The sequence below is a fragment of the Peromyscus californicus genome, unplaced genomic scaffold (genome assembly GCF_007827085.1).
Source record: "Peromyscus californicus insignis strain IS unplaced genomic scaffold, ASM782708v3 Scaffold_2__1_contigs__length_46816999, whole genome shotgun sequence".
NCBI classification, from domain to species: domain Eukaryota; kingdom Metazoa; phylum Chordata; class Mammalia; order Rodentia; family Cricetidae; genus Peromyscus; species Peromyscus californicus.
In genome coordinates this window covers 33,926,590-33,942,144 of record NW_026294540.1, presented here as the reverse complement: position 1 = coordinate 33,942,144, position 15,555 = coordinate 33,926,590, and the positions used below count along the sequence as shown (strand labels likewise).

Genomic DNA, 15,555 nt, shown 5'->3' with positions numbered 1-15,555 from the left:
TCACCTCCTTGGTGGCTCTGGGCAGCTGGCAGGGACCACTGGGCTGGTGCCTTGCTTTGGTTTCTCAGTATGCTCTGCAGTTTCCGGCCCGAGGAGGTCCTGCCTCAGTGAGGTCTCCAGCTCTCTTCTGGCCTCCTTCTCAGCAGCTGGGGCAGCCCAGGCCCCGTGGACACTATCGCTGCTGCCTGAGCATGGCTTCACGGAGGCCCCGAAACTCCTCCCAGTCCTGCCCGGCCTGCCTTGCCTGCCCAACAGCCTTGTTGGAACACACCCTTCACCAGGCCACACCCTCTGGCATCCTGGATTCTGGGACCAGCCTTTCTTTCCCTGACCTGGTCAAGGGTGTCCACAGGCCTAGTCCTTGGAGCTGCTGATGTCTAGCCAGGTTTGTGACCATGAACCCATGAGACCAGTGGGAGCTGGTCTCCACGTCCAACTTGGGTTGGGCGTCACAGTGCCAGTGACATGTATGTACTGAGGGGCGGGGATGACTTTCAGCTTTCCCCTCTATCCACACAGCTCTCTCTCTCTTCATCTCTGAAGCACCTGAAGGCACACCTCACTTCTAACCACTGATCAAGGTCACTTATATCTGTCACACGATGCTGGCAACAGGAGACACGGGCTAAGTAAGTGTGTACCATGGTTATCCAGGCACATGGAAGTGGGCGGGTCAGGGTGCTATCAGAATCTTGTGTACTGGGACCAGCAAGAAGGCTCATTGATGACCTGAGTTTGGTCCTTGGGACCCACATGGTAGGAGAAAATTTCCTTTCTAACTGTCCTCCATATGTATACAATGGGACATCCATGCCCACACATACAAATAAATGTAAAAATAAAGTAATAAAAAATCTTTGGTATGGCCTTGTGAGGTATGCCCAATGCTTCTCATACTCTGGATGGTCCTGCTGGCTCTTTCTCTTGGAGGTCTCCCGCCACTTCCCTGCTCCTTCCAATCACCCTTTCTCCCCATGCCTTGGTTTGTGTTCAGTCATCCATCATGGTGGAGGTATCTGTCCTCACTCTCCAGGCCCTTGTGTCTGTGTGGTGGGGATGGGCTCAGGGATCCATGTGGCCTTATATGCCGTGTCCACTCTGGTGGGCTCTGAGGCCTGGGGCATAGTTCTCTTCAAGCTCTCCTACTTGGGCTTGTATTTAAAGATTTCTTCCACTTGAGTAGGGCTCTGGGGTCTTCCATCTTGCCGTCCTTGTAGATTCTGTTTATTCTTGCCTCCAGCTGATCTTAGCACTCTTGACCCTACAGAAAAGCCCTGATGTGTGATGGCAAACTGTAAGCCACAGTGGTACTGCCCCTGCAGCCACCCTGTACATCACGTGGGCTCCTGACATCACTCACCATTGGTCCCCGCTCCAGTTGCTCACTCAGGGCTTGTCTTTTCCTTTTATGGTATGTGGTGTGTGTGTATCGCGGGCAACTGCTTCGTCTTCCTGCCTTTTTACATGGATTCTGGAGATCTGAGCTCCAGTACTCAAGCTTGGTAAACCTTCATCCCAGCTCTGGGACTCTTGACTTCCCAGTCCTCAACCTCAAGCCAGTACAGCTCACTAGTGTGCCCTGTGTGCTGCTTACTTGGTTATAGGGAGCAGAGTGGGGCTTGATCAAGCTCCCAGAAAGGCACCTGCAGGGACCCCCGAGGATAGCTGCCTCAGGCTTCCCTTGATCGCTAGTGCCAAGTAAACCGCTGAGCAAGAGCACATTGTCCTGGCCACTGGGGAGGCTGCTTGATCTCAGCAGAAAACTGCTAAAAGACCTCAGGATGGTGAAGGCACGGCCCGTGGGAGGCAGCCTGCCCTGTAGCATGTAACAGGCAGAGTCATCTATGTTCATACTTTACATGTGCTAGGAGTTGATTACAGACCTAACTCAGGTGTATGCCACGTGCAGCCCCTCTATCCACAGAAATACCTTTCACCCAGAAATCGCTGATGCTGTGGATCTCTTCGGGGTGACAGTTCTCTCCTGAGTTATGGTGGCAGCAGAGGACAGAGGAAGCCCTGGCCAGGTCCCTTCTCCGGTAGAACCTTGCTTGATATATACAGCAGATCTGGGCAAGGGGCACCGGCTTAGACGATTAAGGCATTTGGTGTGGGTCTGTGTTTTATGGCTACCAGACAGTTCCAGACAGCTCCAAGCAGCTGTAAATACTGCCCAGCTTGGAGAGGGAGCTGGTTCAATCACAGGTCAGTTTCAGCACCCCTTCCCAAGGCTGCAGGCAGCCTCTAGCCCTGCAGACAGTGAATGAAGCTGCTTTTATGTTTCCAGCTGTCACTTATATGGAATACACTCTGACCCTCCTGAGGATCAAGTGTCCCCATCACTTGCTTTTTGGGGTAGTGGAGGACCCAAGGAGATGGCTGGAAAGGAAACCGCTTGAACCAGGACCAGAAGCCTGGAGGCAAAACCAGCATCCCTGAACCTTATTGGCTGGTGGAGCTGACACTGATGACTGAGCTGTTAAAGGGCTTGGTGGCTGGATGCTCCATCTGCACTCAAATCCCAGCTCTTCCACCTGGGAGCAGCTGCTGCGTGGCCTCTCTAGGGGCACAGGTGTCTTGAACAGGTTGTTGAAAGGGATGTAATGGGTCACCCGATGGGCCACTTGAGCTGGCTCCGTTGTCTGCTAAGGGACCAAATCAGAAAACCAAAGCCACAAACCTGAACTTGGACCTGGCCTCGAGCTCCACCCAGGGTGATCTCTATCTGCTAAGGCAGGGACGCTGGGACTTGCTGGTTGGTCATTCATCTGAATAATCACAGGCTGATACCAAACAGAGACCTTTGTACAGCACCACCCCACAGGGCTCTCCTGAGCATGCCCTGCCCTGCCTGGATCTGCCAGCTGTTTGTACCCCACACTGGTCCTTCTTCTTCGTGGCCTATGAGATTCCTGATGGCCCATGCTCTGCAGAGGCTGGTGGCAACTGGGATGATGGGTAAGAGGTTATAGAGGGGGCACCTGGGTGGGAGCTGCCAGACCCCAACACCTGTCTACCCTGGGGACATAAAGGAGAGGCGGAACTAGGGTCTGGGAAAGGATGGACAGAGCAAAGCTGTGTGGGAGAGCTGCCTGCCGGGGATGGGGGTGCAGACAGGGTGGTCGTTGGAAGCTGCAGGCACAGGGCTGTCAGAGGCTTTGGGACACGGGCAGAACTCCCCACTCTCACCCCAGCTGAGCCGGTTTCAGCCTACAGCCCTCCCCAGCTGTCTCTGGACCTCCACATGCATCAAGACTTGAGGCTAGCCAGTCCCGACTCATTCTAAGTGAATAGTGGCCACTCATGCTCACTGCCCACCATTGGACCTAGAGGGCGCTCCTGGACCTTTGGTTCAGAGGCCAAGTCGGCAACTGCATTCCCACTTCCTGAGCACACATCCTTGGTCCCTGCAAAGGCACCAGTTTGCACTCCATTCCGGATTTCTACTTGGCTTCTCTCTGGCCTCTTCTCCACTGGTGACTAACAGCAGATTCACTATCAGGCTTCAGAAAGTCCCACGCAGCTGTGATCAGGACCCCCCCTCCCATCTCCTCCCGCGGCAGGAGACCCCAGGAGTCCCAGGATACCACCCTACAGAGGAATGGGCACCGACAGGCCAACTCTGGCATAAATGCCAGCCTAATGTCAAGGCCTAGTACTGGTCCCCCAACCCTTGCAGTGAGCTTTGCAAGTATTTCTAAAGTGTGTGGGGGGGACCCCCAACTTGATTCAGAACCCTTCCTCTTCTCTGAGCCCAGGTTCGATCTTTGGCCTCCTGTGCCCCGCACTGACCCATGGATTTCCCATCCACCCCATCCTTAGGGAATCCATCTGCATGGCCACCCCTGGCTCCGCTTGCCACATGTCCAGTACCCAATGCTGGCTGAACTCATGCCTGGGACCTACCTCACACGCCAGCAACCATGTGCTGTGGTTTTGACAAACAGGTTTTCCTCCCACCTCAGGTGGCCTGAAGTGAACCTCGACACATGACCACAAGCTCTCAGCATTAGTGACAAGGCTAGTCAGGCAGTTTAGGTTTACTTTTAATGAAAAAGTCTCCTCACAAGTGCTGCTGCACACACACTGACGGCCGCCAGTCCCCAGAACCGGCTGCGGATTTCCACGCCGCAGGTGCCTCTGCTGCGGCCCAGACTCGTTTCCAGGGCTGCAGGTGGAAGACAGCGGCCACACGGGGAGAGTCCCCTGAGATCTGAATGCTGTTTCCGGCTTCAAGGGCTAAAGCCAGAGAATGCGCCTCCACCTGACTGTCCTGGCGCTGGAAAGATGGGTCTCACAAACCCCGCCGAGCGTCCACCTGTCATGTCCGACCGTCATGTCCTGCTGACTGCAGGTCACCACACCTGGCACATCCGGATCACCTCCTTCAAGGCCTTCAGGCCCTCCATGCTCTTGTCTTTCACAGCCAGGGCCAGGAGGACGGCTCTGTTTCCTGCTTCTTGAGATACAAACGCTACCAGGTTCTTCGCAAAGACATGGATGAGAGGCTGGGGAAGTGGGGAGACAGGACCATGAGTGCAGGAAACCTCACTTTTTTCTTTCTTTTTTCTTTTTCTTTTTTTTTTAAGACAGGTTGTTAATTTCTGTAGCTCAGGCTAGCTTGGAACTCATGGCGATCTTCCTGCCTCAGCCTCCTGAGTGCTGGGATTCCAGGAATGTGCTATCATACCCAGTTTGTTTTTTTTTTTTTTTTTTTTTTTTTTTGGTTTTTCGAGACAGGGTTTCTCTGTGTAGCTTTGCGCCTTTCCTGGAACTCACTTGGTAGTCCAGGCTGGCCTCGAACTCACAGAGATCCGCCTGGCTCTGCCTCCCGAGTGCTGGGATTAAAGGCGTGCGCCACCACCGCCCGGCCAGTTTGTTTGTTTTAAAGAGTGTGTGCATGTGCGTGGGTATGAGGAGGCCTGAAGACAACCCCGGGTATCAGCCATAGACCACCATTCATCTACTTTGAGACAGGGTTTCTTAGTGACCAGTAAACCCCAGGATCCTTCTGCCTCTGCCGTCCCAGCACCGGGAATGTGTGCAACCATATCCCCTTTTTTTCTTTAATATTAAAACAAGGATTCTCTATGTAGCCCTGGCTGAAACTTGCTATGTAGATGAGCACTCCCAGCACTCGGGAGGCAGAGGCAGGCGGATCTCTGTGGGTTTGAGGCCAGCCTGGTCTATAGAACAAGTTCCAAGACAGGCACTACACGGAGAAACCCTGTCTCGAAACAAGAGCTCACTATGTAGCCCTGGTTGATCTGGAACTTGCTTTCATCTCCTAAGTGTCAAGATTAAAGATGTGCACTGATACATATGGCTATTTAGTCTCCACTTAAAATAAACACACAAACAAATACATTGTGTGTATGAGAGACAGTGAGTGAGTACAACTTGTGGCAGTTTGCTTTCTCCTTCCGCTGTGGGTTCAGGGAACTGAACACAGGCTTGCATGCCAAGTGCCTTTACCCCCAGCTATCTCAATGCTCCCCATTTTTTTTTTTCCCCAAGACAGGGTTTCTCTGTGCAGTTTTGGCACCTTTCCTGGAACTCACTCTGTAGCCCAGGCTGGCCTTGAACTCACAGAGATCCGCTTCTTGAGTGCTGGGATTAAAGGTGTGTGCCCGGCGAGTCTCATGTAGCCCACGCTGGCCTTATGTAGCTGGGAATGAAACTGAACTCCTGGTCAGGTGGTGGTGGCACACACATTTAATCCCAGCCCTTGGGAGGCAGAGGCAGGTGGATCTCTGTGAGTTCCAGGACAGCCTGGTCTACAGAGTGAGTTCCAGGACAGCCAGGACCACACAGAAAAACCCTGTCTTTAAAAAACAAAAAAGAAAAAGAAATTGTAGGAACTGAACCCCTGAACCTCTTGCTCCCTTCCAAGTGCTGGGACCACACTAATGTGCCACCATACCAAGTGGCTTTTGGGTTTTTTGTTTGTTGTTTTTTTGAGACAGGGTTTCTCTGTGTAGCCCTGGCTGTTCTGGAACTTGCTCTGTAGACCAGGCTGGCCTTGAACTTGAAGAGCTCTGCCTGCCTCTGCCTCCCTAGTGCTGGGATTAAAGGCATGTGCCACCACCACCTGGCTGTTTTTTATTTTTATGTATATGGATGATTTGCCTGCCTATATGACCGTGTACCATGTCTGTACAGTGTCCACAGAGGAGGGTGCTGGGTCCTCTAAGACTGGCGTTATGGATGGTTGTGAGCTGCCGTGTGGGTGCTGGGAACTGAAACCAGGTTCTTTACAACAACAGTCAGTGCTCTTATCTGCTGAGCCACCTCTCCAGCCCTGGTTTTTGTTTTTTTAAGGGGGGAGAAGAGGGTCTACGCCTAGCTGGCCTCGAACTCACTACATAACTCAGTCTGATCACACACTTGTAGCAACCTTTCTGCCCCAGTCTCCCAGGTGAGAGGACTATAGGTATGCACAATCATATGGGCTCAAACAGTATTCTCCCGATGTTCTCCTTAAGCACCCACCAGGGATCCAGACCAGCTTCCCACACCTTCCCTAAATCACCTCCAGGGAAGCTAAAGCAACAGTGATTCAGAGCACTGAGTGGACTGCGCGCAGCAGACATAACAAACCGCTGGTGAGGCATCATTAAGCTTTTCCCTCAGTGCCTCTGCACACCATCTCTCTGGTTACCCCTAACCCAGACAGACATGCCTGCAAAGGGGAATGCGGTCAGGACTCAAGAAGCAGACATAAACATAAAGCCTTGATTAACATAAAGCCATCAAGAAAGAGGTCACACTGAGCAGACGGCTGTGTCACAAGATCAATACCTCCACTGAGTGCTGAGTAAAATGCTGACACGCTGGAGAAGCATCACTTGGGGCCGCCAGGGCACCTCAGATCTGAAAGGTCCTGGAGAATGCTGACTGTGCCCTTGGGTGTGTATGGAGGGGCACCTATCAGACACCCCACGGACAAATGACACCTGGAAAGATTGTTCTCCCATCCCTTTACCTCGTCCTGCCCGAGGAGGACCTTTGTGGTCAGCACTGGCTTGCTGATGTCATTGGCCACATTGCTGGGCTCCAAGGAGACTAGTGTACCCATCTTCCCGAACTGGGTCACCACAACCAGGATGTGGCTGCTGAAGGCCGTGCAGATCACCTGGGTGGGCACGCCACATACCACTTCTGTCTTCTGTTTGGATACTACCACTGGTTTGTCTTCCATGGTCCCGTCCTTCAGTGGAGGCTTCAGTTTTAAAGACAAGAAGGGAGGGAGCAGTCAGAGTCAGATACAACCTGGAGCGCCAGAGCAGAAATGTCAAGCAGTCCATTCCAAGCTGCAAGAGGTGGCCCATGTTTGTCATCCCAGCACAAGCGGGGCCGGGGCCACAGAATCCCGAGTTCGAGGCCAGCCTGGGTTACCTGGGAGAGATGCTATCTTAATGCCCAGCCCCAACTCAAAACCAAGTGTGCACATGCTCAGACAGGCTTTTGTTAGTGTCTTTGTCCAGCCACACTGCCTGCGATTACAGCCCATCTCCCGCCCCGCAGTCTCCTACTTGTAGATACCAGGGAGAAGGGAAACGGCCGAGCTGACCGGGGAACCCCGACCGCGCAGGCGGGGGACGGTTGGGGCACTACCGACTGCAGCCGGGTCCAAAACTCGCAGCAACCAGCGCTCACCGCATCAACCGCGCCAAAAGGAATATGGATAAACAACGGAGCCAGCTCACACTTAGCAGAAGCGCCGGCCGAGAACTTCCGGTTCCGGTCCTTGGTCCTGTCCGTGGGTCGCCGCAGTCCCAGAGCCTTAGGTTCCGCGTTGCAAAGGAGACGACACTGAGCCGCCGCCAGGTCTAGGAGCTTCAGGACCCCGGGGGCGGTGCTTTAACCCCAGTATAGGGGCCTTTGTGTTCCAGCTGTGGAGTGGGATGGCCATAATAGTTAATATTTCTTTTCTGTTCATTTTTGGTTTTTCGAGACAGGGTTTATTTCTGTGAAGCCAGGCTGGCTCGAACTCAGAGATTCTCCTGCTTCTGCCTCCCAAATGCTGAGATTAAAGGCGTGTGCCACCACCGCCCGGTTTATATTTATTTATTTTTTTAAGATTTATTTATTTATTATGTATAGTGTTCTGTCTGCATGTATCCCTGCCCGCCAGAAGAGGGCACCAGCTCTCATTATAGATGGTTTGTTTGTGAGCCACCATATAGTTGCAGGGAATTGAACTCAGGACTACTGGAAGAGCATCTAGTGCTCTTAAGCTCTAAATCCATCTCTCCAGCCCCGATATTTATTTTCATTTGGTGTGTACCTGGCTTTGGCTAAGGCACCATAACACCATTATATATATATATATATATATATATATATATATATATGTATGTGTATATGTGTATATATGTGTATATATATACATATATATATAACTTGTTTTATTTATTTGTTTGTTTGTTTTTTCGAGACAGGGTATCTCTGGTTACCAGGGTAGCCCTGGTTGTTGTGAACTTACTATGTAGACCAGGCTGGCCTCGAACTCACAGGGATCTCCCTGCTTCTGCCTTCGAAGTTCTGGGATTATTTATATTTTTCTTCTTTTTTGAGACAGGGTCTCAAGTAGCCTAGGTTGGCCAAGGATGACCCTGAACTCCTGATTCTCCTGCTTCCACCTTCCAAGTGCTGGGATGACAGGCACGCACCACCATACGTGGTTTATGTGGTGTGGGGATGAAATCCAGGAGTTTGGCTGGGTGTTGGTGGCACACACCTTTAATCCCAGCACTTGGGAGGCAGAGGCAGGCAGATCTTCGTGAGTTTGAGGATGGTCTGGTCTACAGAATGAGTTCGAGGACAGCCAGGGCTACAAAGAGAAACCTTGCCTCAAAAAACCAAAAACCAAACTAAACCAAAATAAAAAGCCCCAGGAGTCTGTGCAAACTAAGCAAGCACTCACCAACTAAGCTAAATCCCAGCCCCCATTTAATCTTTTTCCTCCTCTCCATTTTTCATTTCCTTCCTTCCGGGCATTGAGGAACAAGTCTGCTCATTTACATTAGGTATTGCTCATCTTACAGAATACTTTAAAAATTAAATGGTATTTATTTGTTTTTTTATTTTTTATCTGTATGAGTATTTTTGCCTGCCTGAATGTATGTGCACCATGTGCATGCATTACCCTCATAGGCCAGAAGAGGGCGCTGGATTCCATGGAACTGAAGTTACAGACCATGTAGGTGCTGGGAATCAAACCTGGTCCTTTGCAAGAGTGGCAAGTGCTCTTCACATTGGGCCATTTAATTAAAACAATTTTTTTTTTTTTTTTGTTTTTTTTTGGTTTTTCGAGACAGGGTTTCTCTGTGTAGCTTTGCGCCTTTCCTGGTACTCGCTTTGGAGACCAGGCTGGCCTCGAACTCACAGAGATCCGCCTGCCTCTGCCTCCCGAGTGCTGGGATTAAAGGCGTGCGCCACCACCGCCCGGCTAATTAAAACAATTTTTTTCTTAAAAGTATAGATTTCAGGGAGCTGGAGAGATGGCTCAGTGGTTAAGAGTACTGGCTGCTCTTCCAGAGGAAGAAGGAGAAGGAGGAAAAAGATTAAATGGGGGCTGGGATTTAGTTCAGTTGGTGAATGCTTGCTTAGTTTGCACAGACTCCTGGGGCTTTTTGTTTCTGTCCTTCCTTCCTTCCTTCCTCCCTCCCTCCCTTCCTTCCTTCCTTCCTTTCTTTCTTTCTTTTCCTCCTCCTCCTCCTCCTCCTCCTCCTCCTCCTCCTCCTCCTCCTCCTCCTTCTGAGACAGGTTCTCACTGTGTAGCCTTGGCTGGCCTGGAACTCATTATGTAGAGCAGGCTAGTGTCAAACTCAGAGATCCACCTGCTGCTGATGGGGTTAAAGGTGTGTGCCACCACATCTGGCTACACCTTATTTCTTTTTCTTCCTTTCTTTTTTTTTCTGGTTTTTCGAGACAGGGTTTCTCTGTGTAGCTTTGCGCCTTTCCTGGAACTCACTCGGTAGCCCAGGCTGGCCTCGAACTCACAGAGATCCGCCTGCCTCTGCCTCCCAAGTGCTGTGATTAAAGGCGTGCGCCACCACCGCCCAGCGCTACACCTTATTTCTTGAGGTAGGCAGGCTTTCCCCTGGTCTAGAGCTCACTAGTTAGGCTAGACTGGCTGCCAGCAGACCCGGCTATGCCTGTCTCCACCTCACCAGTGCTGGGAGTGCAGGCTGTACCAGATCTCCAGGCTTTTAAACATGGCCTCTGGGGATGGAACTTTGGTTTTGTGCTTGCAAGGTAAGAACTTCACTGACAACCGTCTCCCTCGCCCACCTCATTCTGTGTATGTGCTTCATGTTTTCCTGACCTATTCCTTTGTTGTTGTATACCTAGATCACTTCATCTTTGAAACACTGTGAGCCCTCTTGGAGAACAGAATGTGCAAATGCATGGTCTGACCCCACCCCGACCTTCCCTGGTGTTCAACTTGATGCCCGGCCCTGTTCCCTGACCCTTGCTGAGACTCAGAGGATACTTGAGCCTGGGCCACTGACCCTCACCAGGTCCCAGCTAATGCCTCAAACCCCTGACCCTCCCTGAGACTCAGGGGAAAACAGGAGGAAGCCTGTGTACTGCAGGGTGAGTTTTGCATCCAAACCAGAAAGCTCCACTGTCTCCCTGCTGAAGGTTTCACTGACGGGGAAAGTCATGGGCAGATATTGGGAGAAACTGCAGCCTCGAGACCCTTTCCCGGAGGCTGATAACCCCAAAAACCGCTTTCGGAAGCCTTTCTGGGCACTCTGCTGACGGCCCCCAAAAAGCCTCGCTTCTGCTTACACATTAAAGTCCTTAGACAGCTCAGGCATTCTTCTCAATAAATTCACTCCCTCCTTCCTTGAGTTAATGACTCCTTATCCAAGCTCCATCGAGTCGTATGAAGCTTGCTTCCGAAATGATTTCTTGGTGGTGTAAAAGAAAAGGCATGCATACAAAGCATGATGGGAATAGACACAGATCGAGAGGAAACTCGTTTCTGAGCATCTCACAGTTGGCACGTGAAGGGGGGAGATCAGGGTTTCATGGCACTAATACTCAAGAAGCAAGGAGCGTATAGATTTCTCAGCAAAGTCTTTTTGTCGGTTCTAAATTTAAACACGCATCCACCCACACACCGCAAAAGCAAATTGCTGGCGTCAAAAATTGCTGCCTAGAGAAATCTTCAAAAGCTTTTGATCCACCTTGTTATGCGTTCTCTCTCAGAGACAGAGGTCCAGGAACCCAGCCTCCCCAGCATGTGGAAACCCTGGGAACACAGTGATCACCTTTGCAAGGTGGACAGCGTTCTGGCCACATTGTTAAGCAGCTAGGTGAGGGGTTGACTTAGGGCTGGTTTGGATCTTGAGCTGTTGATCAAGTTGGAAGGAAAACAGGGAAAGGATTGTGCTAGGCTGACGTGCTGTTGTTTCAGGGAGGGGACCTCCCCATGGCTTAAATGGATGCCTGGGCGGGACTCACACAACCAGGGCTCGATGGGAAAAGCACTTTCTGTGCGAGCGCGAGAACCTGAGTTCAAATCCTCGGAACCCGTGTAAAAACCCGCTGTGGTAATGTGTGTTTGTGATCCCAGTGCATTTAGAGAGAGATGGGCAGACAGGGAAACCCCTGGCAGCTCAAGAGCCAGCTAGTGTGGTGTATGCAGCAGCAAATGAGAGACCCTGCCTTAAACAAGATGGAAGGTGAGGATCAGTGCCTGAGGCCATCCTCTGACTTCTATGTGGGCTGCAGCATGAGACCCTCCTCATCATACAGATCAGACACACATCATACACAAAGATAGTTTTAAAAAATGGAGTTATCTCATTTCTTGTTTGGCTGTTCTTCAGTGTGTGTTAGAGGGGTTATTGCAATGGAAAGAAAGACGTTCCCCCACCTTTTATTTTATTTTCGAGACAGCATCTTCCTGTGTAGCCCTGGCTGTCCTGGTTCTTGATTTGTAGACCAGGGTGGTCTCGAAATCATCACAGAGATCCACCTGTCTCTGCCTCCCTAGTGCTGGACTAGAAAAAAAGACCCTTAAGTAGATACATTTAAAATAGCACTCTTTGGGGCTGGAGAGATGGTTCGGCGACTCTGAGCACTTGCTGCTCTTGTTCTTGTGAGTTTGGGTCCCAGCACCAACGTAGGGTGCTCGCAACCACCTGTAACTCCAGCTCCAGGGAATCTGATGCCCATCTATGGCATTCACACACACACACACACACACACACACACACACACACACACACACACACACACACAAATGACAATTGTAGTTTGAGTCTGAACTATCTCCTTTATGCTCAGGAAGTGTTGTGGAGCCTTAAGGAGGCAGAGCCTGGCTGGAGGAAGTGGGTTACCGAGGGTGGCCTTGAGGCTTTATAGACAGACTCCAATTCCCCTTCATGCTCTGCTTCCTGAGTATTGGATGCAATGTGACCGGCCAGCCCCCTGCTTCTGCCACCATGCCTGCCTGCCTGCCTGCGACCACGCCCCCTCCCTACAGTGGGCTCTATCCCTCTGGAACTGTGAGCCAGAATTCTTCTTCCTTCCTCCAGTTGCTTTATGACAGCAACAGAAAAGCCAAATAAGACACCAATGGAATTAATAGTGCCAGTGCGAGGGTAAGGGTGTTACTGAGGCCAAGTGTGGTGGTGCATACCTGTACCCAGCACCTGGGAGGCTGAGGCAGGAAGATGGCAAATTTGAGGCTAGCCTGGGCTATGTAGTGAGACCCTGACTGAAAAGAACATTGATTTCAGAGGCTGGGGATGAGGTTCTATTGATGGAGCACTTGCCTAGCATGCATATAGGCCAGGCTTGATCCCCAGCACCTCGTAAAATGGAGTGCTATGGTGCATGCCTGTCATGCTAGTGCTGGGGCGGGGGTCAAAGCAGGAGGATCAGGAGTTCAAAGACAGCCTGGGCCACATAGAGAGTTCAAGGCTAGCCTTGAATATATTAGATCACGTCTCAAAAACAAAACTGAGGTGGCTGGAGGGATGGCTGGACCATGAAGAGAACTGCCTGCTGTTCCCAAGGAACTGACTTGGAATTGCAGAGCCTGCAAGGCCCTGACAACCACCAGTTCCAGGAGGTCCAGTGTCCTCTTCCGGTGCCTTCCTTCACTAGGCCAGCACGTGGTGCACAGATGCATGTGCGGGCAAAGCACTCATATGCATACAAAATCAAAAGTACAAAAATAGTAAGAATAAAATAAATGGATCAAGAGCTTGTTGTGAGGTCTGGAGAGACACCTCAGCAGCTGGAGTGCTTGTTGCTCTTCCAGGGAACCAGGCTGTGTTCCCAGCACCCACACCCCATGACTTACAACCTCCTGTCATTCTAGCTCCAGGGCATCCCATGCCTCATCCTGGCCCCTCAAGTCACCCACATACGCAGTGCATACCCTCACATAGGCACATACACAGTGCACACCCTCACATAGACACACACACAGTGCACACCCTCACATAGACACATACACAGTGCACACCCTCATATAGACCCATACACAGTGCACACCCTCACATAGACACATACACATAAATAAATAAAAATAAATCTTTTTGTTTTTTGGTTTTTCGAGACAGGGTTTCTCTGTGTAGCCTTGGCTATCCTGGAACTCACTCTGTAGACCAGGCTGAGCTCAAACTCAGAGATCCGCCTGCCTCTGCCTCCCCAGTGCTGGGATTAAAGACGTGTGCCACCACCACCTGACTAAAATAAATCTTAAAAATATTATTTAAAAAATTAGCCGGGGGCTGGAGAGATGGCTCAGAGGTTAAGAGCACTGACTGCTCTTCCAGAGGTCCTGAGTTCAACTCCCAGCAACCACATGGTGGCTCACAACCATCTGTAATGAGATCTGGTGCCCTCTTCTGGTCATACATGCTGTATACAAAATAAAAAAAAAAAAAAAAAAAAAATTAGCCGGGCGGTGGTGGCGCATGCCTTTAATCCCAGCACTCGGGAGGCAGAGTCAGGCGGATCTCTGTGAGTTCGAGGCCAGCCTGGTCTCCAAAGCGAGTTCCAGGAAAGGCGCAAAGCTACACAGAGAAACCCTGTCTCAAAAAACCAAAAAAAAAAAAAATTATTTAAAAAATTAAAGTTGTCTTGAAAATTATAACTCCAGATACACAAACTTGTCTAATACTCAGTACATTTTGGGTTGTGAATGTAGTCAGTGTTAACTGACAGAGATTCCAGAGTTGATCTGCATATTTGAAGGGTCACAATTTTTTTTTCTAACCAGCTGGATGGTGGTTCAACCATGATCCTCCTGATGTGGGGGATTTTTCAGTTCTGTAGTAAAGAGAAATGTGGTGGTTTTGTATTTATTTACTTATTTTTCAAGGGTGCTATTTCCTCATTGAATATTCAAATCAAATAGCTTCTTTTTAAAACAATACGTATTTATTTTATGTATATGAGTACTCTGTCTTCATGCACACCAGAAGAGGGAATCAGATGCCATAACAGATGGTTGTGAGCCACCATGTGGGTGCCAGGAACTGAACCCAGGTCCTCTGGAAGAGCAGCCATCTCTCCAGCCCGTCAACTACCTTCTTCCTGGAGTGTCGTCATCGGCGTCCTGGCCACTCTTCTCAGTGCTTGCCCATGTTCGCACCGTGCATGGAGAGGTCGGAGGACAAGTTCAGGGGTCCGTCCTTGGGCCCCTTTCACCTTTTGTTCTGAGACAGTTGGCCTGGAGTTCACTAAGGAGGTTAGGGTAGCTGACCTCCATGCTTTAGAGTCGGCCATTCACCTTTTTTAGACAGTTCATACAAAGACTTCCGACAGCCTGTGTTGGTTCTCATCTGTCTTCTTTCCTGAGTGCCACACTTTTAAAGGCCTCTCGCAGCATGGCCTGTGTCTGCACTTCCTTCTTGTGAATCCTTGCAGGATTTTGTCAAATGACAGCCCATTTGGGGGACCTGGCACACCCAAGAGACTTGCTAGAGTTTTTGTCTCTTTTCAGGTCAATAGAAGCCATGGACACGTGGATGCACGCGGTGAGTCAGTAGCTTGCTCTCTGCTCTCCCCACTCATGAGCATTTGCAAGCAGAAGCAGGGTGAGTCACACAGGTGGGCATGCCTGGATTCCCGGAACTTGAGAGGCCCAAACATGGGAAGCATGAATTCTACATAGCCTGGGCTACTTAGTGAGACTCTGTGCAATGGACATTCACATATCCATTGTGAGTGGATCCAGACTCAGCCAAAAGGTAAGCCACTGGGCATACTTGTGAGGGACCAATCCATTTAACTGAGATGGAAAGCCCCATCAGACCTGCAGGTGGTACCTTCCGTTGGCAGCTCAGATAAAGAGGTCTGAGAAGGAAAAGCTTTTGTTCTTTTGCCTGCTCGCCTTCATGTCTGCTGGCAGGTGCATCTGCTCTGTTGGCATCTTGAGGCTTCCAGCATGGACCAAAGACCAGCACCTCTGTAGGAGTCCTCTGCCTTCAGCACCGACTGGGACTCCTGAGACATCCACCCTGGGCGTGGACTAGGTGGTTACCAAGTTCTCAGCTTCTGTAGTGTGAGACTGCC

The 15,555-nt window shown here is 50.6% G+C and overlaps 1 protein-coding gene across 5 annotated transcripts; it reads right to left on the bottom strand.

Annotated features, from left to right (window-relative positions):
• Positions 1-4,028: 4,028 nt before the first annotated feature.
• Psmg3 (proteasome assembly chaperone 3) lies at positions 4,029-7,764 on the bottom strand. 5 transcript variants are annotated; one of them, XM_052754792.1, is made up of 3 exons: positions 7,660-7,764; positions 6,986-7,222; positions 4,029-4,508 (listed from the first exon to the last, which is right to left on the bottom strand). In XM_052754792.1, the coding sequence occupies exons 2-3, from the start codon at positions 7,199-7,201 to the stop codon at positions 4,356-4,358; spliced, it is 369 nt and encodes a 122-aa protein (XP_052610752.1). In that variant the 5' UTR covers positions 7,202-7,222; positions 7,660-7,764; the 3' UTR covers positions 4,029-4,355. The 5 variants fall into 5 exon arrangements, with proteins under 5 accessions (XP_052610752.1, XP_052610756.1, XP_052610755.1 ...); XM_052754796.1 differs by having other exon boundaries at positions 7,710-7,729; XM_052754795.1 differs by having other exon boundaries at positions 7,618-7,725.
• Between the last annotated feature and the right edge of the window lie 7,791 nt (positions 7,765-15,555).

Coding starts and splice junctions, on each gene's coding strand:
- Psmg3 (XM_052754792.1), bottom strand. CDS start 7,201: ATGGAAGACAAACCAGTGGTAGTATCCAAACAGAAGACAGAAGTGGTA. Junction 4,509..6,985: donor TCCTCCTCGGGCAGGACGAG/GTAAAGGGATGG, acceptor CCACTTCCCCAG/CCTCTCATCCATGTCTTTGC.